At 43.2% G+C, this 26,502-nt stretch overlaps 1 protein-coding gene across 1 annotated transcript; it reads left to right on the top strand.

Moving 5' to 3' along the window:
- The first annotated feature begins 1,835 nt into the window (after window positions 1-1,835).
- Window positions 1,836-26,502, top strand: EPS8L3 (EPS8 like 3). Its single transcript, XM_060233293.1, has 15 exons — window positions 1,836-1,990; window positions 2,740-2,889; window positions 3,402-3,478; window positions 4,854-5,032; window positions 6,831-6,913; window positions 7,982-8,096; window positions 9,413-9,477; window positions 10,628-10,702; window positions 11,804-11,952; window positions 12,907-13,015; window positions 14,107-14,141; window positions 15,037-15,130; window positions 16,871-16,993; window positions 17,915-18,000; window positions 26,076-26,502. Exons 1-15 carry the CDS (start codon window positions 1,850-1,852, stop codon window positions 26,233-26,235), a joined length of 1,641 nt encoding a protein of 546 aa, XP_060089276.1. The 5' UTR covers window positions 1,836-1,849; the 3' UTR covers window positions 26,236-26,502.

Raw genomic sequence — 26,502 nt, 5'->3', positions numbered from 1 at the left:
AACATAGCAAGAAATTTCAAAAACTGAGAGGCATTTCAACTTGATTTATCTATTTGCTTTCTCTACAGTGAAAGTGAGACCAGCTTTAACGGAACTTCCAGCATGACCCGACCAAGTGGCATGGCCATTTACCGTAAGGCCTCTAAGATTATTCTACTCTTCCTCCTTAAGTCTTGTCCAGTATTGCCAGATAATCTATTGGGAATCCTCAGCTCTTGGTCTAAAAATTCTCACCTTGAAAAAGTCAGGTATAAATAAAGTAAATAAATAAATAATATTGAAATGCAGGAAGAAAACCCCAACTGTAACTGCCTCATGTAACATCACAAAGTCACTTTACCTCAAGAAAGTGCCTCAGAGGCCTATGGTTGCCACATCTCTTTCCCACATCATGCAGTGACAACCTCATACATAAATGAGTCTAAAGGGATCTTTGTTCTTCCTTCTTCCTTGTTTTAGGAATTCTCTTTCATTTACATAGGAAGCTACACTGAGTAAACTCCCCAGTCTTCCAACAAATTTTCTTTCCTGCTGTTTATTGAGGCTCTCTGGCCTTGCTAAAAACTGCTGCCAGGTGCCCTTCCAACCTAACTAAAGCTAAAATTAGAGTAGTACTCATCCAATCTGAATTCTTGTATTCTTGCCTACAAGAATGTAAAAGGTCTTATGCCTTTGGTTCTTGCATGCATTAGAGGATTCTCACAGGCCTGGCAACATGGGACACATCATCAGGTTGCTTCCTTCAATCTGTTTGCGCTCTCTCTCTCTCTGGTTCCACAGGCCAGCGGAAAGAATATCTTGAATCGATGATAAATAAGCAACATGAATTTAAACACCTGGTTGAGGTAGGAGAAGACTCAGGAAGCACAGAAAACTCCATTCCATCTAGCTGCAGCACCCATTTAGCAGTACTAACTTAAACAGTCTCTACCAGTCTGCTAGCCTGTTGGCAGGGCTGGATTGGGGTGGGGGGGGGGGCAGGGGGGGGGCTTGCCCCAGCCAAATTGGGTATGGAGTCCATTGTATCCTATGGGACCATAAGATAGAAAGGCCCATAAGGGAGCATCATTTTTTAAATTTTGCCCCCCCCCCCTCAAAAAACATGAAGATCTGGTCCTGCCTGTTGGTAGTCATGCAGAGTGCAGATTCCCACAGCTGGGCCACTTAATGCTCAAATCTGAAGAGCCCTTTTGAGGTCCAGCATTAGGAGACAAGCAGTACAATCCTGGGCAGAGTTCCTTCAGTCTAAAACCATTGGTTTCAATGGGTTTAGAGTGGTGTAACTCTGCACAGAATTTTACTGTACATCTGTCAACTGATTAAAGAATGTTTTGTTGATTAATTACCTGCCTATTGTTTATTCAGTTTAACTTATTTGTAGAAGAAAAATATTTTATTTAATATTTTCTTTCATATATACAAAGAAGTCTAGAACCAGCATTTCAGGTGGGTAGCTGTGTTGTTCTGCAGTAGAAGTGCAAGATTTCAGCTCAGTAGCACCTTAAAGACCAACAAAATTTCTCAGGTTTGAACTTTTGAGAGGCAGAGGGCCCTCCCAAAATGTCCTTTTAACAACACATGCCCTCAGCTCATAGCCCCATTTATTAGAAGTTGCTCTAGCATAACATCTGATTAATCAGCTCATGTGTTTGTTGACTAATCTGCTGATTGTCAGCCCTTATATAGAAGACCCATGGGAATTTCAGGGGAAAGCTGTAGTGGAACACCCCACAGCCCAGTAAACCGTAACAGAATATTCTGTCCCCAGGCCTAGCGGCTGTTTCTGCCTTCAGGAAATCTGCCTGCTCTGACTACTGACTTCTGTCTACAGCACCTTCTTACTTGCTACATGGATGGAAAGGACATTTGCAATGTAGATAATTGTATTGGTCGTCTGAAGTTGATGAATGCACAAGGCCAGGTGTGGGGACAAGACATGTTTCTTCAGGTGAAGGATCAGAAGTTGCTGTTGACTGACATTGAAGCAGAGGTAAGCAGAACTGCCTTCTTTTCTTTTGTACACCATTTATACCAGCAGGAGCAGCAAGATGTCAAAAGGAGCTAGGTGTGCATCTTAGAACCCAAGACCCCTAATTCCAAAGACCAAACCATACATGATGCTAGAATTCATGAATGGATTCTCAGATGTGTATTTTAGTGGTAAAAAACAAATGTGAAAGGAGAAGGCAATATGCCTTAGTTAGGACTGCAGTGTTTGCACCTCTGTGCCATTTCCCTGGTCAGAATTCTCATCCCTCAGTTGCTTTAAGCTGCAGTAGGAAAGAAGACAGGCATAATGTGGGTCCCTGTTTGTAGAAGAAGGGTAATTTTGGGTTGGGGAAATGGAGTGGGAGAGGGTTACCCCTTTCCCTCAGCATCACATCTCTCTTTTATTCTGCCCACTTCCTACAGTTGCTCTTTGCAGCTCAAGCATGTTATCCAGGTCTTTTCCCTGGAGAGGCAGTGTGAAGATTTTCAAAATAAAAAATTCATAAATGGAGATCTGACCTTGGATACTTACTGATCTAAGGACTGCTATAACAACAAACAAACAACCCTGCATCCCTGGTGTCAAATACAGGATGAAGTAGTCCAGCAAAACATTGACTATCTTCTTGCTTTCTCATTCTCTCATGGGTTGGATGGGAAAGCTTCCCATCTCATCCTTCAGCTACCAGCTGTGGAAAACTCCGAGAGGTGGAATTTGCTAATGACTAACTTCTCACCCCCTACCTGCAGGTAGAGCTGGAGTCTTACCCTCTGGAATGCATCCAGGAATGTATCTGTGTTCTTGATAGCTGCATCTACAACTCCATTTTGGCTATCACCATGAAAGAAATGAAATTACATAGGACCAGTATCATGCTGTTTCAGTGTGAGGAAATTGAGGTGAGCAAAATCTAGGCTCTCTCTCTCTCTCTCTCTCTGCATAATTTTGACCTCCTGCACCCACCACAATCTGGATTGTTCCTATAGGCCACACTGTTTCCAAGTTCAGCAGCAGCTTCTTTCCCAAAGAGATGAGAAGATTTTGCAGGACGAAATGCTAATCTTTTCAAAGGAACTGAAAATGATCTTTGTTCATCATGGTACCAGTGACTCTTGGCTGTTGCCTCCTGGAGCCAGGGTTGGCCCTGCCACAAGGCAAACTAGGTGATTGCTTAGGGCGCTGGCCTTTTGGGGGCACCGAATTGGGTGCCCCTCTCATGACTCAGTGATGTTATCAGTGCAAGGCGGGGGGGGGGGTGCCAGAAGTTAGCCTTGTCTAGGGTGCAAGACAGTCAGGGCCAGTCCTGCCAGAAGCATATATGATGTTAGACATCCAGGAAGACCAGTGCAGGGGAGCTTTGGTAGATCTTGCTGGTCAGAGGCGTAATCTGTAGTGCTTTATTCTCCATTAGGCACAGCTGATGAAAACCAAATTGGAGAAGGCAATTGAAGAATGGAAAGGTGAACGACAAAGTCAGGACTTGCTCAGGTAACAGGGCAATTAGGGACACCACTTACACCGACACCTGTCTCTTACAGAATCAGATTTTAACTCAGATTTAATAATTCCCAATGTATCATTCCTGGATGAGATTTAGCCCAGTCTCATCAGATCTTGAAAACTAAGCAGGATCAGTACTTGGATGGGAGACCACCAAGAAAGATTTCGTGAAGGAAGGCAATAGCTAACTAACTCTGATTAATCACTTGCCTTGCAAACCCTGTGGGATCGCCCTAAGTCATCTGTGACTTGACAGTACTTTACAGACAGACATAGTTCCTGGATATTGACTTTTCCAGCCTTGAAGTTCTAAAGCAGATGCAAATCAGAATCCCACCACGAAGAAGCACTGAAGCTTCCAGGGCCAGCCAAAGGATTGTTGGAGCCACAGATGAACAATGAGTTTGGAGTTCTCCCTGCCATCTTCAATACAGAGAAAAATGAGGATGAATTTTTATCTTTATTTACTTGACATTAAAAATGAATACAGTAAAAATAAACATAGAAATTCACTTTTGTCTGATTTGGAGCCGTAGGTGACTGCCTAGTTTACCTACATGGTTGAGCTGGCCCTGCCTAACTGCCATTCATCAAGTAATGTCTTGTGAGATTTCCCCTTCTCTATTGTCTAATACAGCATCTCACTGCCATCTCCAAAAACCGGACTAGCTAGGGTTGCCAACCTCCAGATGCAGCCTGGAGATATCCTGGAATTACAACTGATTTCCTGACTAGAGAGAGTGGGTGTTATGGCATTATAGTGAGGTCCTTCCTCTCCCCAAACCCTGCCTTCTCCAGGTTGGATCCCCAAATGCCCAGAGTGGGCAACCCTAATCAAGACAATTATAGGGTTACCAGTCCACACACACACCCAGCCACTGGCAAGGGAGAAGGAAAGGGTTGCCATCAAGGCTGGGAAGCTCCTGGAACCCTTTTGCCAAGGGGAAGTGATCACTGTAGTCTGCAGATGAGCTGTAATTCCAGGGGATCCTCAGATCTCACCTAGAGGCTGACATCCTTAAATAATTATGCCAGAACTGTGCTTTTCCAATCCTTCTGGATTAACATTTACTTTAAAACCGATAAAAGGAAGTACTTCTTCACCCAAAGGGTGATTAACATGTGAAATTCACTGCCACAGGAGGTGGTGGCGGCTACAAGAATAGCCAGCTTCAAGAGGGGTTAGATAAAAATATGGAGCAGAGAGCCATCAATGGCTTTTAGCCACAGTGTGTGTATATATATATAATTTTTTTGGCCTGATCCAACATGGCTTCTCTTATGTTCTTGACATTTGGTACTGAGTTATCTCAAGGGTTTTTTTCTTGTGAACTAAAATGCCTATTTGTAATTTCACCTCCAGAAACAGTCTGGAGAACATGCTACATCAGCGCAGCCAGGCACGTCTTAATGACAACCCCCAGAACAAACGGGCAGCACTGCTGATGGAATCAGACCATGCTTCTGTATCCATAACACCAGGGCAGAGGCGGCAGCAGCATCCTTGGGAAGTCAGCTCAGTCCCTCCAGGCTATAAGAGAGGTGACTAAATGTTTACCTTCTAATTCCTCTTTGTAAAATAAGGCAGCATTTGCACCTTCCACTACTCCTATTCTGATGAATCAGAAAGGCAGGAGGTTGAAATAGAGAACCAAGGTACATGCATGAAAACAGGACAAATCCAGTATCAGCACTGCTTAGGACACTCTGCAAATGCCCCTCCATTTATCACATCGACCTGCAACTTGAATCCTGCAGCAACTGTCATAGATACTATCAGAAAGCTACAAGCCAGTAGGGAGCTGTTACACAGCTCTTCTAGCAGCAGTTGTGTCTGAAGAGTTGGGAAAGTGCTGTTTGGCATTGTGTGTGGCTTTAGGACAGTTGTGCTCACCCCAGGCCTTGACTGACTCAATCATCACTTAGCCTGAGATGCTTCAGCTTTAGCAGGTTCATTGTCAATGCACTCTGCTACAGAATGCTGCAGGACCAGTGATTGAGTTTGTAAGGCTGACTTCCTTTGCTCATCATAGGAGATGGGAAATGTCTGCTTTTTCTGTGGTATTTCTGTCCTGGTTTGCACTTCTGTGGTAAACCAGAATTGTGGACATGTTTTTGAATGTATTTCAGAAGGAAGGAAAGTGGAAGGCAGAAGTATGGCTATTGATTGAGGCCTAACTTTATTAAAAACATAGGAGTAGGCTTCCCAATCCCCAGGTCCCAGCGGGGGATCTCCTGGTTTTACAGGCTTCCCCCCGCCCCCAGCCAGCTGGCCAGCGGGGGAAGCCCCACCCCCATCTATTATTCCCTATGGAGAATGATTCCCGTAGGGAATAATAGGGAATTGATCCACGGGTATCGGGGGCTCTGGGGGGGCTGTTTTTGAGGTAGAAGCACCAAATTTTCAGTATAGCATCTAGTACCTCTCCCCAAAATACCCCCCAAGTTTTGAAGTGATTGGACCAGGGGGTCCAATTTTATGAGCCCCAAAAGAAGGTACCCCTATCCATTATTTCCTATGGAAGGAGGGCATTTAAAAAGATGTGCTGTCCCTTTAAATATGATGGCCAGAACTCCCTTAGAGTTCAATTATGCTTGTCACACCCTTGTTCCTGGCTCCACTCCAATGTATCCTGGCTCCACCCCCAAAGTCCCCAGATATTTCTTGAATTGGACTTGGCAACCCTACATAGGAGTTATTATATTGTTATGAAGTCCTCAGTTCTCTGAGTGATGACAAGTTCCAGTGGCAGTGGTCTTACCTGGACTGGTTTTCATTGAAGGAGAGAACACTAGAGACTGTGGTTTGGACCGAGCTATTTCCTTCTTCCCACTGCAGCCTAAAATATCCCTAAAATGCTGTTTGGAACAGCATTTTGGGCTACAGCAGGAAGTGGGAGGCAAGAAAGTCATACTTTGTAGGCAGAAATCTTTCTGCCCGCAGAAAGGTTCAGTTAGATCTAAGCCTTATGGCATTTGTCTAATATTTTCTTTATCTACAAAAAATAGCACCTAAGATGGGGGAGGGGCACTACTGTTATTGCTTGGTTGTACAAAGGAAGGGCAGGACCAAAACTGCACCAAGCTATATGATGCAGGTTCACCCTCCAACTTCTTTGACCACCAAAAGGTGTCTGCTGTTAAATACATGGCCATTATTTCTCCCAACTCTGCCCCCCATTCAGCAGTTGTGACCAGCTAGTGTTATTGGGCTCTCACATACATCTCTGCTATAGAGGCATTTGAATCAAAACCAACTGGGGTATGTTTCAACAGGAAAGGGAATTAGAACATAGTGCAGCATTACTGTTACTGATCTTGGAGGCTCTCATTTTTGCAGAAGTTGAACCGGCACAGCAACAGGATGAGTTTGCATGGGAGGATTCTGGGTTTCAGACAACACAGGACACAGACAGAGTTACTGTAAGTTCTTTGGGCCTTTTTTCCTGGAATGTTAACTTTGACTTATGCCAAACTGGGACCCCTTTTCCTGAGATACTTCTAGACCTTGTGAGCCTGGATTGTAGAAAATTTGATCCTCATTTGCACATGCAAGGCAAGAAATCAGCATGGCCTGGGAGGTTGGTTAGACAAATAAAGAGAAAAAAAATATCTGTTGGGTACAGTTATAGATAGGAGGGAAGGTAGCATGGTACAGCTCAATTTAATCAGATCTTGGAACTGAAACAGGTTCAGTACTTAGAAGGGAGACCACCAAGGAAGACTGCAGAGAAAGGCAATGGCAAACCACCTCTGCTTCTCACTTGCCTTGACAGCTTCTTGCTTTCTGGAGTCACCATAAGTCAGCTATGACTTGATACTCTTCACACACAATACACACAGCCATGAATTGGGCTTCTTTGAAGAGCAGGCTGCAATCAAGAAGTGTCATTTGAGGACAAATGATCACCAGTTCCTATCAGAAGATAATTCAAAAACTGGTTCAAGATAACCAGGAAAATGGGCAGTTAGGAGCCAGGCTCGCTAACATGGAAGACTGAAATGTACAAAGCTCTAATCCTTTGTTCTACAGGCTATTTCTGAAACATGAGTGATGATGTCCAGTGTGCCAGGCAGAGCTCTATGATGATGATTTACCTGCCTCCTCCCTTCCAAGCCTATACCTAGAGAGTAAAGGAGACAATACAAACCATAACCTCCCATGTTACATCCTTATATGCTGCCTTGGGGAACTTACACTCCAGTCCAGATTTCCCAGTTCCCTCTAAGCTGAGTTAGTGTGAGCTATCTCACAGTTCTTTAGCCTCTGGCTCACACACTTTTGTCTTAGCTCAGGAAAAATGGCCTCAGAGCAAACTAATTTATGCAGTAAGCCCAATCACTCACTCACAATTTTAATGCCAATAGCTCACAATTTTTGCTCACAAGACTCCATAGCTTAGAGGGAGCATTGCTGAAGAACCGCTTTGAATGAGACACCACTGCTGTAGATAGAAACTGACTCGATTTTTGTTTCTCCCCTGGGTGCAGGAGATCCTGAACCATATCCTGAGTGACATTGAAATCTTTGTAGAGAAGCTACAGGATGCCAATAAACCACTCAATGACAAAAAGAAAAAAAAGAAGTCAAAGAAAAATCAGGAGAGTAAGTAAAAAGAAGGGGAGGACTACCCAGAAACAGGAGGTGGCATATTTAATGGGGATGAAGGACCAATTCAACTATGGAGGTTGTTCACTGTATAAGGACTGTGAAGTGCTTTTAATCTGTAAAGTGTTGGCAGCTGCTGCAGTTCATCTGGGAAGGGGAGGATCAGCCTTTGGCTCATGTAATGCTAGTTGCTTGGTTACACTCTGCCTTATCTAAATACACTTTACAACCTGAACAGATATTGCACTCAAGTATAGCCACTTTGTACCATACACTTTTGCAATAAATTCCACACCCATGTATTTTCAATGAACATTTGGAATAGGGAACACAAGTCTGTGCACAGACCTAAAATTAATATCAGAAAGGAAGAAAATGGGGGAGGGTTTTGCAAATCATTTGCTTTTTATGTGGAATATTGGTGAAAGCAACAATTGTGACCTGTTATAGTGGTCTTATCCACACAACTCCTTAAGACTTTGGATCTGAACATACTTGTGGACAATATGAGTGCCTAGTTGGTTGAATTCTACCAGTTTTTCCATTTCATCTTGCCCAGTTCCCTTTCTCACTTTTGGCTTTGTCCATGTGGCTTCCATAATCCTGGCACAGCCTTTCTTTCCAGTGATCAAAAAAAGGGAACCCATTTCTCCTTTTTTACCAGTGAGAAGCTTCAGGACCCCACCCAGTCACACTATATTCATATTACTGGCACTTAACTGGCTTGTAAATCAGGAAATAAGCTGTGTAAATGCATTGAATCTCAGACTACCATTTGAAACTGGAAGTGCAATCCCCTGCACAGTTACTCTAGTCTAGCATTTCACCGGACTTAGACTAGAGTAACTCACAATAGGATTGCATTTTAAGTTAAGAAGCCTGAGAATCAGAGGCTGCAATCCTTAGAACATTTTCCTGGGAGTAAGCCCCATTGAATGAAATGGGACTTACTTCTGAGTATACCTCCTTAGGACTGCTTCAAGTCTCTTGCAAGGATGTAGCTAACCAATCTGCATTTCTTATGTTTAGTGGTTTTCTTGCTGCTGGTGCAGCTACCAATACAGCACACCAGTGATGGGGCTTCCATATGGCAGCTTCCCTGCAATTTCCTTGCCTCAGTTCCCCAGCAGTCTAGAAAAAAACCTGAGAAAACCCAGGGAGGTACAGAAATGTATTATGATGACGCTGCGGGGAAACGGGGGGGGGATCACTCCCCAAAGCATTGAACCTGGAGCCAATAACCCATGCAGAAACTGCCTCAGTCTGAAATAAGAAAACTGACTGACAATCTGATCTTTTATCTGGTTCTGCAGCACTGCCCCCAGAGCCTGAGTTCAAGGACTGTTTCCAGAAGATTAAATACAGCTTCAATTTGCTGGTAAGTCTACAGTCTGTGTGACCTTGGCAGACGTTTTCCCAGCTCAGCAGTTGAGCTGGCTACAGTTATGAAGGAAAATACTGTTCCCCCCTAACTCTGTAGCCCAGAATATCTAGGACAGTGGTACACAGACCTCCATTGTGTCCAAATGCAGACACTTATTTCAGATGGAAAGACCAATAGCAAATTTCTTTGCAAACATTTTGGGCCACTAAAGAACTGTGAGCACAATAGCGTTTATCTTCCCACCTTAAGTCAGTTTCCCAAATTGAAAATGGCTTCCATGACTGCTTTTAGCTTGAGTGAAAGGAACCAAAAATCACACTATTACTCCCACCTGGAGGACCATTTGCAAGCTGGGAACTGGTGTAGAAAGGAGCAGCGTTCCCTCCTTTCCCCAGCATCATGTCTACAGTCGCCACCACCACCAGCAGCTGTGTTGCTTTTAAGACCAGGGATACTCAGAAGTTCTGATCATCAACATCTCTTGTAGGTTAAATCTTAAAGATAAGCTGGGGAAGGTAAGGTGAAGGAATAGCTAGGGGAGGGAGACTAGTTTCACGGTGTCAGGGGGAAAAAGAGGTGAGTTGTTAACATATACATCTAGTTGTAGCCACGTTGACTTTGCCTTACTGAAACAGAGATGGTCCTGACTTTTGAGATGGGTCAGGGCTTCTTTCTTTGGCTGGCATAGGGCCACTGCCCTTTAGCACAATGATCTTGCTGCAAAAGAAGGAAGCAATTTCTCTGCAGCTGCTCATTTTAATGTTTGGATGAGACTGAACTCTTTTAATTATGCTGTGACCATCAGCCACATGGCTGATGCCAAGCAGCTGGCAAGGTTAAGGTGTCTGAAGGGTCCACCACACCAAGACTCCTCCACCCACTGGTAGTGCTGGAGACAGTGAGTTAAGTGTTTAGTATAATTAAATGAGCTCTGAGTATTTGTTATAGGAGTGCCAAGTTTCTGGCAGTGCAGGGCGAGGGAACTGTAGATCCCTTGTTCAGGGGCTGGCAAAGGCCTAGTGCCAGCTCTGGCTGAGACTCAGAAACATGGGTTGTTTGCTCCCCTGCATCTGTGCATTCTTTTCTTTATGCCCAGGAAGGATACTGAGAAACAGACCTTACAGTAAACTCTTCTATTTTCCAGGCAATGGTTGAACATAAACTGCAACAACCAAGTGCTCAGGATCTGGTTCATCTCATCTTTTCTGCTTTGTCCACTGCAAGTATTGTGCCAATTAAAAGTGTCATGCTTCTTGCTTTTAGTGTTTCCTTAGTTATCACTTCCCATATAACTGTGGGTTTTTGAGATTCTGATGTAGCATAGTAAAATCCCTAATCATTGGATTTCCCAGAGCTTCAGTCCTGCAGTTGTGAGCTTTCAGGTTTCACTCCTGGTTTGTAGGTGACCTTGACAGTGCCTAGTATGATGGCATATCCCACCTCCCCAAGTGTAGGATGGGAAGAAACAATCACCAAAGGGAGACTCCATGAAGGCAACTCCTAGAACAGGGTTCCCCAACCTTTTTGAGCCTGCAGACACCTTTGGAATCCTGACATTGCATGGTACGTGCAGCTAAAAAAAGTCTGACATAGGAGGTTGAGCCAGCCATACAATGGCTGCTGCAGCTTACCCCAAACACACAATGAAGATCCTTGTTCTGTGGCAAAAAGGAAAAGGTATGCTGTGCACCAGTCATTTCCGACTCTGGGGTGACGCTGCTTTCACAATGTTTTCACAGCAGACTTTTTATGGGGTGGTTTGCCATTGCCTTCCCCAGTCATCTACACTTTACCCCCAGCAAGCTGGGTACTCATTTTACCAACCTTGGAAGGATAGAAGGCTGAGTCAACCTGGTGCCAGCTACCTAAACCCAACTTCCACTGGGATTGAATTCAGGTCATGAGCAGAGCTTGTGCTGTGGTGGCAGCTGCTGCCAAAGCAACATTTAAAGAAAAAACCTTCCCAATCAATCAAGTCTTCAGTGTCCAATCAGAAGCTTACTGGGCACTTTCTAAAAACACTTGCTGGGCATCAGGAAAAGTATCCGTAGGCATGATGTTGAGGACCCCTGTCCTAGAAAAAACAAGCAAGAGATGAATGGTTCCTTTTAGTCATTGCTTGACATCTTTTAAGCACTGAGGTAAGCACAAAGATCATCAAAGATGAATGTTTGCCATAAGGTGAACTGTACTGAAGTCTCCCTCTGCTGCCTGCCAATGAAAAACAGGTCCTAACAGGGCAATAGCCTCTGCAGGCTGATACAAAAAGATTGGTGGGTTGAATGATGCTTTGTAACACTTCTTTACTATCGATCTCCAGATTTTGTCCAATTGTCCATGGCCTGAACTGGCCCCTATGGTAGACTCACCATTGCTGATTCCAGCAGCTATTAATCTGCTGAAGCATTCCTTGAATTCAGATGAACAGGCTACATGGAAGAGCTTGGGACATGCTTGGGGTCTCAGTAGGTAAGGATTCTGCTAAGCAGGGAAATGAGAAAGCAACACATGGTAAATGATTTTATAGTGGAGAGGAAATATATATATACAGATTATATATGTCTCAGTGCAGCAGGAAGGACTTAATTTTGCAAGATTGCCTTTGAAGATCGCATGCAGGATTTAGGAAAGAACTGTCCAGGTAGAAAGAGTGCACCTGAGCCTTCTTTATGTATTGGCTGTAACACTGACCAATATAGGTTTACATTCAAATTAGGGAGCAGTTTCAGCAAATCCCCATTTGGGGCAGTTAGGCTCTTGGTTATGAACTAAACTCTGAACACCAAATGCTGGAGCCAGACCCCTGTAGAGGGTTGCTGCCGTCAGCTTCATGTTCACATGTATCCTGGGCTGGGGCTCATGAGCAACCCTAAACTTTTGAAAAGTCAGGTGTTGGTTTTTGTCAGTTTTTTTATATAGCTGGCCACAACAAGCCTCTGCTCTGATCAAGCTAATGTTCTTAATCTAAAGTTGCATCCTATTCCTTATCAAAATCAAGACTGCCTTCCTTTCAAACTTTCAGTTCAGGCATCTGTGCTTTGAAATTGTGTGACTGAAATTAACATGAAGCAGAATGTATGTGATTATTTTACTTCATTTATACCCTGACTTTGTTCCTCTGGTGGGGACCCAAAACAGCTTATGGTTCTCCTCTCCTCTGTTTTATCCTCACAGCAAACCTGTGAGGTAGGTTAGGCTGGCAATGTGTGTGACTGGTCCAGGATCACTCAGGAAGCTTCCATGATGTAGTGGAGATATATGGGTTTCCCAGATCCTTGTCCAATTCTCTATTATACAATGCTGGCTCTAGAAAGTCTTGAGGTGATGGGTACTATAGTCCATATGATTAGAACTATCCTTGGTTTCACCATTGTAGCTGGATCCACTTTTTAATGACCTGCACTATAAATTCTTTCCACACAGGTCAGAATACCTCAATGGAGAATCTATCCCTCCATACAACCCTGTATTCTCTGATGGATGGGTACCTCCCTCATCCACCCAAAGGCAGGAGTCTCTTGATCTCAGTAAGGTGAGTTTCTCCCAAAAAGTAGACAGCAGAACCAGACATTGCTGCCTGTAGAATGCAACCACTATGAATAGCTCATGTAGTGGTAGCTAGCCACCCTCTATTGGTGAACTTATGTACTGATCTTGGCAACTACAGAGCCAACAGCTTCTGAAATGCAATCAACACCTAATATATTCTACTATGGAAAGAACAGAAGCTACCAATTTACATCTTGCCCAGTCTATTAAATTGTTCCAGGAAAAGATTGATTGATTCCCCTGAAAATACTCATAGGACTACTATGAGAATGACAAATTGCCTCACATAAAAAGGCTTACAGGATTCTGCTCCACAGCTCTTTTAGAGGAGAGAAGCTGTTATTCCCATAATTTAAAGAAAAAAATGGGCTTTTTGAAAAACTAGGAATCTATTTGCACATGATAACAGCACATCACAGAAAATAATGCAGGGTATGTGTACAGTAGAAAACCTTTACAGCTCCATTCATTTCAGATAGATTTCTGTTATATGGTTTCAGAGTATTGCATATCCAAGATCACGGGCATGGCGTAATCATGCAAATACAGTGAGCCCTCAAACATGTAGATCTGTTTAATGAACATTAGCAGTTTTACTTTCACAACAATAAGAACATAAGAGAAGCCATGTTGGATCAGGCCAATGGCCCATCCAGTCCAACACTCAGCTTTTTCCCACACAGTTTACCACGGAGCGAAGTCCCTCCTCACCGCGCAGCATCTGCTCGGATTTCCCACCAACTGCTCCATGGAAGCAGGAAGTGCCGGGCCTTTTGCATCGCAAATGTAAATCGCTAAAACCCAGTTTACGTTAGCAACGCAAAAGCCGCGGATCTTCCTGCTTCTGCGGAGCAGTTGGTGGGAAATCCAAGCAGATGCTGCGTGGTGAGGAGGGACTTCACTCCGCGGTAAGCTGTGTGGGAAAAAGCTCTCTGTGTCACACAGTGGCCAATATGTGTGTGTGTGTGTATATATACGGTATATACATACATAGACACACACACATATACATACATGCATATACACACACATATATATTTTGCCCATTCAGTACTTGTATTTTCCCCACTACAGGCCCACAGTAGAAGACAAACTACTTTCTCAGACAGGTATGTCCTCTTATCAAACTTGGCAAGCATATTACTAAAGTGAAAGAAGATATTCCTGGAAACAGAGCTTGTAGTAGTGACAGCAATGTCAGGTCATCACACTTTGTACATCCACAGTGTGCACCCAGAGGCACCATCATGCTCACTAACATATTTCCGGGAGCCTGTTTGCCTCTTGAGTCTTGGTGATTTTAAAAAATCCAAAGGGTATTGAATGTAATAGAGGGGAAACAGGGCACTTCAAATCACTCCCTCCCATCTGTTTTGACAACAAACTGCTGAGTTGATCTTGGGCATGTGTTTTACAACCATACAACCCCAGCTTAGCCACAGACAGATTTCTTTATGTCTCCAGACTTGGTATCCTCTCTGGAGCTGTGTAGGGAGTAAGCCATCCCCTTTACTAAGAAACTGAAACCAAATAGCATATCTTCTTCTAAGTGAAAAGCTAGTCCTGGCTTTCCTCTGCTTCTTGGAACAGAGGGTACTTTCAGGAATACTTGTGCCCAAGGAAGCACCATTCAGAAACAGCTGCCTCTGTTGTAGAAGGATGCTTTTCTTGGAGCCTCCCAGGCCAACATTCTGTGATTGGCTCGATGCCATGGCAGCCATTTTGAGGTGGTGCCACTTTTTCCCCTCAAAATTTCAGAAAAGCTTTGCCTTACTTGGTGGTCTTCCATTCAAGTATTAACCAGAGCTGACCCTGCTTAGCTTCTGAGATCCGACAATATCAGGCTAGCTTGGGCCATCCAGACAAGGGTATTTCAGTCTATCTCAAGAAGCCCTTGGAAGCATAGTAAGTTGTGTTGTTAATCTTCCCTAATGCATATTTGCTAGAGATCTCAAAAAAGCCAATTTCCCCTATTCTCCTGCTTTCGTTTCATCTCTGTTTCAGGGCACCTTATTCTCCCCAGCTCATGAAAGCCATAATTGAGTTTCATGCAAGGAACCCCCGAGAGCTCACTGTCATGAAGGGAGATCTGCTAGAGGTAAGGCAGAACCTCCTTACCCTTTATAGAATAACTTCTGGTCAGAAGGCTGCTCTGTTCAAATGTGAAGTTACTTTTGTACAGGGTTAGTAAACCCTCTATTAATGTTCATTGTCAGTGTCAACCAGTCAACCTTTCTTTATTGTACAGCAGGAAATGTGCCTTATAACCTAACCACATCTTCAGATAACTGCAGTTCATATAAAATATGTCACTTTTAGAGAGCAAGTGCAGAGTGATTAGTGTTGGACCTACTCAACCACGAACCTTGGCCACTTATCCTTTCTCAGCTTAATTTACCTCATAAGCTTGCTGTGAAGATAAAATGAGGGTGGAAGAACCACAAGGTTGATTTAAGCTCCTTAGAAAAGGGCAGAATAAAAATTTACTAGATAGTTTGTCACCTCTTCAGGTTAGCAGCTATATCATTCTGATTTTAAAAGAAGAGGAGTTGGTTTTCACACCTGCTTTTCTCAACTCTAAGGAGTCTCAAAGTGCTTACAATCACTCCTTGTTGTGACTTGAGGTAGGTGAGGCTGAGAGAGTTCTGAGAGAACCGTGACTAGCCCACGGTCACTCAGCTGGCTTTATGTGGAGGAGTGGGGCATCAAACTCAGTTCTCCAGATTAGAATCCACCACTCTTAAGCACTACACCATGCTTGCTGAATCTTCAATGTAACCACTGCAAGTCACATGCTTAAGTGTCACTTAATTTTTTTTTAAAGTTTACATTTTGCAGACCATAGACTTGCAGTGCATCTCTCAAAAGAGAATGGGTATGATCTTCCACTTTTCCCATGCCCCAAGGGTACAGCCATTTTTCAGTTGCAGTGTGATTATATGGCTCTGATATTACTGCCCATTGCCTGCAGAGTGTGTACAAAAGCCTTTCTGAAGCTTTCAGATGTAAGGGTTAGCAAGGTGGATTACATGACTGGTCAATAGAAAGATCAAAAGAAGGCATTTTGGAGCACAGCTCCTTGCCCTACTATCCTGCCATTTTGTTGCTACTGTTCATTTATTTACTTACAGATAGACACACACACACTTGAGCAATGCCAATTCAGTCAGGAGCAGGACGGGGCATGAATGACAACTTAAAGACTTTTTGACAACAGAAGTTGAAAGCCAGCACAGAGGAAAAGACATGGGCAGGAAGGTGGTGACTGAAAGATTAAGAGAAACAGGAAGAGAAGCCCTACTTCATCATTCTTACTTTAGGAGCGTGGCTTTCAGCTTTTTCCTTAGCACAATAAGACCAGCAAGGACAACTGAGAATTAAGGAGTCTACATACAGTTGTTATGAAATCATTCCTGCAGATGAATGCATTTCTATTGAGTGAATTCATCAACCATTTGTGGATCCAGAGCATCCAAAAAAAAAAAAGAGGTGGGAGTCTAGCCAACATTTTATTGAAGTCTCCATAGGCACATTCTGCAAGGAAATTAACTCCATTGCTGAACTGCTCATAAAGGTCAGAGGATCCCCCACTCCATCCCAATGTTCAACTACTTTGCTATCGTGTATCTTCAAATTTTAAAAAAGGCAAGCACACCAGCTTCAGGAGTGCTGATTCAGATATCCAAAATATTTTAAAATGCTCTTAATGAAAAGAAATCAGAAGGGGATACTCAAGTGACATCTCTAGGTTTGATTACTGGGATATTGCCCTTTTTAATAGAGCTCAGAGTTTTGGTATCAGAAGGCAGTCACAAATCATGTACTCCCCTTTATATAGGTTTTGGACCAACAAAAAAAATGGTGGCTTGCTAGAAATACTGCAGGAGAGACTGGCTACATCCCTAACAACATCCTGGAGCCCATGGATCAGAAGGCACTCAAAGGGAACAGCATGGAGCAAGTAGGTGCAATTATTTCCTGGGAACAGGCAATGATGCAGGGGCACCAATGTGGAATCCTGCCAGTTTGGTGTAGTGGTTAAGTGTGCAGACTCTTATCTGGGAGAACCAGGTTTGATTCTCCACTCCTCCACTTGCAGCTGCTAGAATGGCCGTGGGTCAGCTATAGCTCTTGTGGGAGTTGTCCTTGAAAGGGCAGCTGTTCTTTCAGCCCCACCTACCTCCAGGGTGTCTGTTGTGGGCAGAGGGGGGAAGAGAAGGTAAGGGAGACTATGACTGCTCTGAGATGGAGATTCAGAGTATAGGGCGGGGTATAAATCCAATATCATCATCATCTTCTTCTTCTTCTTTGAGAGTTCTAATAGACTGTACAACATTACTGCATATCCAGAAAACTGCCCAAGACAGGAAATCTAAGGCACAACCAAAAGTAGAGTTTGGGGGAAATCCTAAGCAAGGTCAACTCAGAAGAATGTCCCATGTTATGCAATATCCTTAGGACTGCAGGTTAAATGTCCTGGGGAAAGATAAGATACCATTTCCTCCATCTCCTTTCCTTCACAGATCTCTGGGTTTACAAGGCAAGGTGAGGCAGTGCCCTTGACTGGCAGACCAGTCAATACTCACAGCCCTGACTGGAGCAGTCAGAAATGCTGAAAGACCATACTGAGTCCCCTAAGCCTGGATCCAGTGGGCACCTAGCTGGTTAGATGACATTTTGCTCTGCACTGACTTTTGAGTAAAAATTTATTGTCCTCATCTCCCCTCCCCAGAGCTGATAACTGCAAGGTAAAAACCCAAGTACCAAAGTTCACCTCTGATCATTTGCTCAGGAATAAAGGCTATAGTTACCTAATGCAGAAAATGACGGGTTGTTTTTCTAATTTACTATGAAATTTTCCTTCTGGTTTCCCTGCCTTCAGGCCCCAAAGAGTATTCCTGATCTCCAGCCAACTTCCACACCAGCAGAGGTTACAGCTTGGCTCAAATTAAAAGGTTTCTCCAATATGTAAGTATCACATTAACAAGAGACTCAAGAAATCTCACTCTAGTCTTCACCCAGCACTTATACAGATTTGCTATTATCCAATTAACGATTTTGTAGATTTTGTGCAAAGAATTGATTTTTCTCATCTGTGTTTAGGATGGGAAGAAGCAATGGCATGACCCATTAAGACTGTTTTCTATAGGCTATTAGCAACTTGAGACTCTTCCAAACTAAGCCCATTGGGAAAAATAGTATAGACTTTTTCACAAGTTTTATTCCTATATGTTAGTTTGAATGGTAAGGAGGCATTCTGCTAATGCGGCTGGACATTCAGCACTTGGGGGGGGCATTTAGGATTTGGGGCTGGCTCGTTTTCTAATAGCTAAGAGGAAGAGAGTTGTTTTTACTGCTCATCCCAGCATGGGAATAAAATCCCAAATTCTAGATTTCTCTCCTGGGCCCTTAAATAAGAGGTCTATAGCAAATAGCCATGAAACCTAACATGAACAGCCGCCGGACACAAGGGTTTCATTGAGATCTAGGCATACACATATATCATCAGCATGCATATATTAATTGAGCTACACTGTGGAATGCTTTTTTGTGACTTAGGGGTATTTAATTATAATGTCGCATTCTTAGAGGATAGCAGCAGATTAAAAGTTAAGAACCACTGTACAATATAGAAAACAAATAAAAACTCTAAAGAGGTAACCAATATTATGTGACGCTTGACTTGCAATTAATTTTGCAGCCAAAATAAAAGTTTCCAAAGAATATGACAGTTTTGGATAATGGCAAGGAGAATAGAGGGAATGTTTGGAGAAGGGAGACAGATAGTATCTGCAGGTGATTTCAACAGCCCCTGCTCTGTGGAAAGCCCTCCCCCAAAACATCAGGGATTTGCCACAATTCCACAGGGCCTGCAAGAGAGTTTATTTAGGTTGGCATTTAACATCTAAAGGGGAAGGTGACCACTATTCCACAGCACTGGTATTTGAACCCATCCCATTATAAATGTAGAGCGCTAAACAACACCTAACATCATGATTACATGTAGTGCTCAATAAGAACTAACCATGCCATCTTGAACTTTAGGGAATGAAACTCAAACTGATAGAATTGTTTTAAATTGTACAAAATAATATGAAATGTTTAATGATTTTATTGTGATTTTATTTTAGCATTATGTTTTTTTTATTATTGTTAGCTGCCCTGAGCCCATAATAAAATAAATACATAGCAGTGAAGTCCTATCTAACTGCCAGCCTTCCCCAGCTCCAAATTGTCCTGACATGTCATCATGTTAATCGCCAGAGCAATGTGAACGGAAAACTTGTTATTTAAGGAAATAAAGGAGAAAGTTATCATAATGCCAAATTCTGTGTGGAATACAAAAGAATACTAGATAGGTAGTGCTGGGGAGGAGTCAGCAGTCATGATGCATGTGGGCACCAGTGACATTGAAAATGTAGTTGGGTGGTCCTGGGAAAAAAAAATTAGGTTAGTAGGCAGAAAGTTAAAGGTCAGGATCCCAAAGGCTGCAAGTTCCACACACAGGGCCAGCTAGACAGGCACAGATCAGGGGTCTCAATGCATGGATGAGAAAGTTGTGCTGAGAGAAAGCGTATATACTGGGGAACTTTATGGGCTAAGCTGAAATGTACAAGAGATGGGCTTCACTTGAACCAAAAGGAAAACATGCTGCTGGTGATTAATATCAAAAAGGTGGCATAGCAGCTTTTAAACTAGTCCTGGAGAAAAGCGAACAGGAGCTGGGGAGCCCCTGATTCAGGAAAAGTCAGTACAAAGAGATGATTCCATAAATACTCAGGGTAATAATGATAGAAGCGTAATACAACTAAATTCAGTTGCTGTAGCAGAAGACTGGTTACAAACATAAGCATAAAGTACGCAGGGGCTGGGGGGCTCCAGCCCCCCCCCCCCCCCCGAGATTTTCCCACCTGGGGCTAAGCCCCCGATGGGCAATCAACACAAGACCTGGGGCTTCAAAGGCATGAATGGGGCAATAACGGCTGTGTGTGATTTTCCCTCTTAGCTTCAAAGTCAGTGAATGACTATGAATGACTTTACAACCCAAGCTCAGCGCCTTAGAAATGCTAATTGAGCTTCTGCTTCTCTTGCCTTGAAAGTCTCATGAGGTGGAAAAGACGATGAACCAATCAGCCTTGGATAGGGCAGCAATTGTCAAGATTATAGTGACATTCCTTCCCCCTCCACTTTTAATGCACCAACAGACTGCAGGCTCTCTGTTCCCTCTGAGTTAGCGTGAGCTAGCTCAGATTTTTAGCCTCCAGCTCACACATTTTTGTCTTCGCTCAGTAAAAATGGCCCTAGAGCACAATAATTTATGCAGTAGCTCACAACTTTAATGCCAGTAACTCAAAGAGTTTTTGATTACAAGACACTGCAGCTTTGAGGGAACATTGTTGGTGGATTCAAAATACTTGCTTGGTTCTAATTTACATTTTGGGGGAAAGTGAGATTGAGTGTGGCCATGAAGATCAGAGGCCTTTGAGAACAAAATTTGAGGCCAGTGGCACCTTTAAGAACCAACCAAGTTTTATTCTGGGCATCAGCTTTTGTGTGCATGTACACTGTTTCATTTAGATTACACACACACTTATTTTATCTGACATGAGCTTTTTTTTTTGCTATTAATCATTGATCTTATTTATTGTTTTGCTGCTGTTGGTTTTATTATGTGAGCCATCCTGAGCCCATTTTGTGTGTAGGGCAGAATATGTTGAATACATGAAATGAAAGTTTGATTTCTGAGTATAAGTGAAAACTGAATGATTTAGGTGTCAAGCCCTGGTATCAGCAGCAGCTGTAAACTGTAGCATATACTGAACCCAACATATAGTTGGTGACAGCCAGTTTGGTTCAGTAGTTAAGTGTGCGGAATTTTATCTGGGAGAACCAGGTTTGAGTCCCCACTCCTCCACTTGCAGCTGCTGGAATGGCCTTCGGTCAATCACCACTTTTGTAGGAGTTGTCCTTGAAAGGGCAGCTGCTGTAAGAGCTCTCTTAGCCCAGCCTACCTCACAGGGTGTCTGTTGTGGATGGGGGGGGGGGGGGGAAGGTAAAGGAGATTGTACTTCAGGGTTATCAGAAAACAGCGGGGAGAAGGGAAATGTTCCCCTAAAGCTTTCTAGCCGCCCTGAGCCTGCCTTGGCGGGGAGGGTGGGGTATAAATAAAAAAAAATTACTTTCTGTATTGCCTTTTACTGTCAAATATTTGACCATTAGTTTGTCCTATGCACATGATATGTATATTTGCAGATCTTAAAGTGACTATTCTAAAAGTGAATTTCAAAAACAGGACACAGCAAGAGACCTCTAAGGTACCACTATAACCACTGGCCTACTCCCACCTTTTTCTGGGTTTGGCTCGGTCCATGGGCATTTTTAGGGGGGGGGGGTGCTCCCTAAATTTATGGGGATGGAGCTTCTCCATAAATTCATAGGTAGTGATAATGGAAGCCCCTCTCTGATGTCACTAGCTCCTCCCTATGATGTCACTGGATCAAATGTTTCCGGCTGGGCCCCAGCCCCCCCCCCAGGGGAAATTGAAAAGTCTACACCCCTGGTTACAAATGTTACACCAGTTTTTAAAAAGGGATCCAGAGGGGAACCAGGAAATTACAGTCCAGTCGATCTAACATCTTTCCCAGGCAAATTAGTAGGAACTGTAATCAAAGATAGACTTGATAGGCACATAGACGAACAAAGCCTGCTGAAGGAAAATCAGCATGACTTCTGCAGATTGGAAGCCCTGCTTCACCACCCTTTTGGAGTTCTTTGAGAAAGCAAACAAGCATGTAGACAATGGTGTCCCAATAGACATTACATACCTGGACTTTCAAAAGGCTTTTGACAAAGTACTCACCAAAGACTCCTGAGAAAACTTAGCAGTCATGGGATAAGATGATGGGTTCTCTTATGGATTAAAAACTGATTAACAAGAAGCAAAGAGTAGGAATCAACAGACAGTTCTCATAGTGGAGGAAAGTAAGCAGTGGGGTCTGACAAGGATCAGTTTTGGAACCATTACAATTTTATTTATTCTTCAGTAATCTGGAACAAGGAATGACTAGTGTAGTGGCTAGGTTTGCAGATGACACAAAATTATTCAGGATGGTGAAAATCAAAGCTAACTGTGAGGAGCTCCACGAGGACTTCCACAAACTGGGTGAGTGGGTGACAATATGGCTTATGAAGTTCAGTTCAGTTTTCTCTACTTTAAATTGTTTGATTTCTTGCATAGTTTTGAGGTTACTTACATAGCAGTGGAAAAGGCATGGGTTGTGTAAGGGAAGATCTTGACTCACTAACCTGTTAAGAGTTTTTTGAGGGAATGAACAAACATGTGGACAAAGGGGACCCAATAGATGTTGTTTACCTTGACTTTCAGAAACCTTTTGATAAGGTTCCTCATCAAAGGCTCCTTAGTAAGCTCGAGAGTCATGAAGTAAAAGGACAAGTCCTCTTGTAGATCAAAAACTGGCTAATTAGGAAACAGAGTGAGTATAAATGAGCAATTTTCGTAGTGGAGAGTGGCAAGCAGTGGGGTACTGCAGGGCTCAGTACTGGGTCTGATGCTTTTTAACTTATTCATAAATGATTTGGAGTTGGGAGTAAGCAGTGAAGTGGCTGTTTGCGGATGACACTAAATTGTTCAGGGTGGTGAGAACCAGAGAGGATTGTGAGGCACTACAAAGGATCTGCTGAGGCTGAGCAAGTGGGCGTCAGCATGGCAAATGAGGTTCAACATGGCCAAGTGCAAAGTAATGCGCATTGGGGCAAAAAATTCTAACTATAAATACATGTTGATGGGGTGTAAACTGGCGGAGACTGACCAAGAGAGAGATCTTGGGATTGTGATAAATAAATCACTGAAAATGTTGAGTCAGTGTGCAATTGCAATAAAAAAGGTCAGCGCCATACTGGGAATTATTTGGAAGGGAATTGAAAACAAATCAGCCAGTACCATAATGCCCCTGTATAAATCGATAGTGCAGCCTCATTTGCAGTACTGTGTACAGTTCTGGTCACCACACCTCGAAAAAGATATAGCATTGGAAAAAGTGCAGAAAAGGGCAACTAGAATGATTGAAGGGCTGGAACACTTTCCCTATGAAGAAAGGTTAAAATACTTGGGGCTTTTTAGCTTGAAGAAACATCGACTGAGGGGTGACACGACAGTTTACAAGATTGTGCATGGGATAGAGAAGGTAGAGAAATAAGTATTTTTCTCCCTTTCTCACAATATGAGAAGTCATGGACATTTAATGAAATTGCTGAGCAGTCAGATTAGAATGAATAAAAGGAAGTATTTCTTCACCCAAAGGGTGATAAACACATGGAATTCACTGCCACAGCAGCTGGTGATGGCTGCCAGCATAGACAGCTTCAAGAGGGGATTGAATAAACTTATGGAGCCAGAGGTCCATCAGTGGCTATTAGCCATATTGATGAAAGTCTTTGTCTGGGTCAGTGACGCTTAGTATTCTTGGCGCTGGGGGGGGGGCGACAATGGGAGAGCTTCTAGTGTCCTGGCCCCACTGGTGGACCTCCTGATGGTGCCTGATTTTTTGGCCACTGTGTGACACAGAGTGTTGGACTGGATGGGCCATTGGTCTGATCCAACATGGCTTCTCTTATGTTCTTAAGGCAAACTCTACATTACGGACTATTAGGAAATGGACTGAGAATAAAACAGCCCATGTTGTAAAACCCTTGGTATAGATCTACAGTGCAGTGTCATTTGGAATAGTGTACAGTTCTGATCACCATATCTCAAAAAGGACATTGCAGAGCTGGAAAAAGTAGAGCGAAAAAGATTAGAGGATTGGAGCACCTTTCCTATGAGGAAAAACTGAACAAGTCTAAGACTTTTCAGTTTAGAAAAGAAACAACTAAGGGAGGACATGATAAAAGGTTTCTATAATTATGCATGGGGTAGAGAAAGTTGACAGAGCTTTTTCTTTCTCTCCCAAAGTACAGGAACTTGAAGGTATCCAGTGAAGCTGATGGGCAGTAGATTCAGGACAGACAAAAGGAAATGCTACTTTACACACAGAGTGATTAAAATGTGGAATTCACTACTGGAGAATGTAGCGATGGCCACAGGAAAAGAAGCTTTAAAAGGGTACTAGATAGATTCATGAAGGATATGTCTATAAGTGGCTACTAGCAGGGCTTTTTTGCATATTATTAAGAAAAAAACAGCAGGAACTCATTTGCATATTATTTACTTTAATCAAATTTCTATCCCACCCTCCCCTAGCAGGCTCAAGGCAGCTAACAAGAGTTAAAAGCCACATCGAATATTAAAAAACAGAATATACATTAAAAACAATTCCATACATTTTCCAGCCATAAAAATCCAAGATGCAGTTTGGTGTAGTGGTTAAGTGTGCGGACTCTTATGTGGAAGAACCGGGTTTGATTCCCCACTCCTCTGCTTGCACCTGCTAGCATGGCCTTGGGTCAGCCATAGCTCTGGCAGAGGTTATACTTGAAAGGGCAGCTGCTGTGAGAGCCCTCTCAGCCCCACCCACCTCACATGGTGTCTGTTGTGGGGAAAGAAGGTAAAGGAGATTGTGAGCTGCTCTGAGACTCTTCAGAGTGGAGGGCGGGATATAAATCCAATAATAAAAAAAGATGCACGTCTGATTATCTATATATTAGGCCACACCCCTGATGCCCAGTCAGCCAGAACTGCATTCCACTGTGTTCCTGTGTGACGGTAATGAAGGGGTTAACAAGAAAACTAAGGACACATAGAGCCTGCGTCAGATGATCTGAGGGTGGGGGCCAGAGTGCTCGAACTCTCAGAGGTGATTGACAGCTAATGGCTGAGGGCAGTTAGTGTCAGACGGAGTCTGAGGGAGACTGCTGAAGAGAGCAGTTGGTCTGAAAAGGAGCTGAGACAGGAGCTGAGGAGAGTCTTCGAGAGAAGCAAAGCTCACTGTTCACTCTGTTTAGACAGCCACGGGGCTGTGTGTGACTAGAGAAGAGTCACAGTAAAAGACCTGAGAGGTCACAGATACAGAGACACTTCTCTTAAGAGCTAAAGAGATGGTTGAGGGAAAGATGTGGGTCTGGAAGTCTGAAGGGCTGGGAGAAGAGACACCAGTCGACTTAAGGGACTTCGCACATTATACCCAAGAGGCCAACCTAGAATAGTGTTGGGAGAGTGAATTTATATGATCTGTGAAACCTGAGAGACCTAAGTGAACTTGATATTATAAAGCCTGAATATGAAGAAACTGTTAACTGCTTGAGATACAATATAGCCCATGTATATATTTCTCATTCCCCAGTTGAAGACGGTGTGTGTATGTTAATAAATTTCTGTGGTTTACTTTAAAGTTCTCTGGTGCCAGTATACTGGGAAAGCTATCAAAGCTGCTGTGGTCCCCTACAGGCTGAGTTTATATCCATCTGAAAGCAAAACAAAAACCCCGAAGAGATGAGTATTGAGAAATCCATAGTATACCCACCCCTCAAGTTCTATAGTCATGAGGTAAAATTTTAAAGGAAGAACTGAGGCTGAAGAGGGGCTGGAGTAGCCATAAGCCGCATATAGAAGCGATCCAGTGAGACCGCGAGGCACGCTGTTATATCCTGCTAAAAAAAAAAGCCTTGGTTACTAGCCATGGTGACTGAGGGGAACCTCTACATTGAATGCTAGAGCCAGGAGGCAAATCAGAGGGAAACCTTGATTTCTATTCTCTGTTGCTGGCCCTCCAGAGGAACTGGTTGGCTGCATGAGATAGGATGCTGGACTAGGTAGACCACTGGTCTGATCCAGCAGAGTTCTTCATATGTTCATTCTTAAGTTCAAATATGGTAACTAAAAATGCACACAAGTAAGTGTACACAAATGCATGCCTCTCTCCCTTATAAACAATTTGACAATTATATTGCCTATATAACAGGCAAGGTGAGAGAAGACACCGCCACACTTAATCAGAGCTGAAAGAGGGTTTTCTTTGACTGTGTGCCAAATTCATACCACTTCTTGAATTCAAATGCACAACTCTATTAACTTTCTTTTTCAACAGGACAGTGAAATCACTTGGTGTCTTGAATGGAAAACAGCTTCTATCAATGAGCCAAAAAGATTTAAGCACAGTCTGCCCAGAAGAAGGAAAGAGAGTTTTTTTCATGCTTTCAGCAGTTAAATTAACACTGGAGGTAAAGCTAAAAAAATCTGTACCTTAAACCCAATTCCTTTTCTCTCTCCAGTTACTAAGATATTTGCACGGACTATTTAAAGGTCCTGTACCACCTGTGTAATCTCCCATAAGCCACCCACTCACTCTGATTCCAGTTCTCAGTTGTATGAAGGAATGCAGGAAGCAGCAAATAATCAAATATGCATGAGAATTATGCTGGTCTAAGTCTGTGGAGACTGCGGGCAAGATTTACCACCTTAACTGTAACTTGGGCAGTTTTAATACAGGCATTAAAGGCCCATTCCCAGAGAAA

This window comes from Heteronotia binoei, chromosome 2 (assembly GCF_032191835.1).
Source record: "Heteronotia binoei isolate CCM8104 ecotype False Entrance Well chromosome 2, APGP_CSIRO_Hbin_v1, whole genome shotgun sequence".
Lineage (NCBI taxonomy): Eukaryota > Metazoa > Chordata > Lepidosauria > Squamata > Gekkonidae > Heteronotia > Heteronotia binoei.
Note: the sequence above shows the minus strand (reverse complement) of the source record. Positions and strands in the feature narration are given on the sequence as shown.

What these genes read in the sequence shown, in the direction of transcription:
- EPS8L3 (XM_060233293.1), top strand. Translation starts at nt 1,850, where the DNA reads ATGGATGGAAAGGACATTTGCAATGTAGATAATTGTATTGGTCGTCTG. An exon ending in AATACAGCTTCAATTTGCTG is followed by an intron (nt 9,478 to 10,627) that starts GTAAGTCTACAG and finishes TCTATTTTCCAG; the next exon opens with GCAATGGTTGAACATAAACT. An exon ending in TCTTTTCTGCTTTGTCCACT is followed by an intron (nt 10,703 to 11,803) that starts GCAAGTATTGTG and finishes ATCGATCTCCAG; the next exon opens with ATTTTGTCCAATTGTCCATG.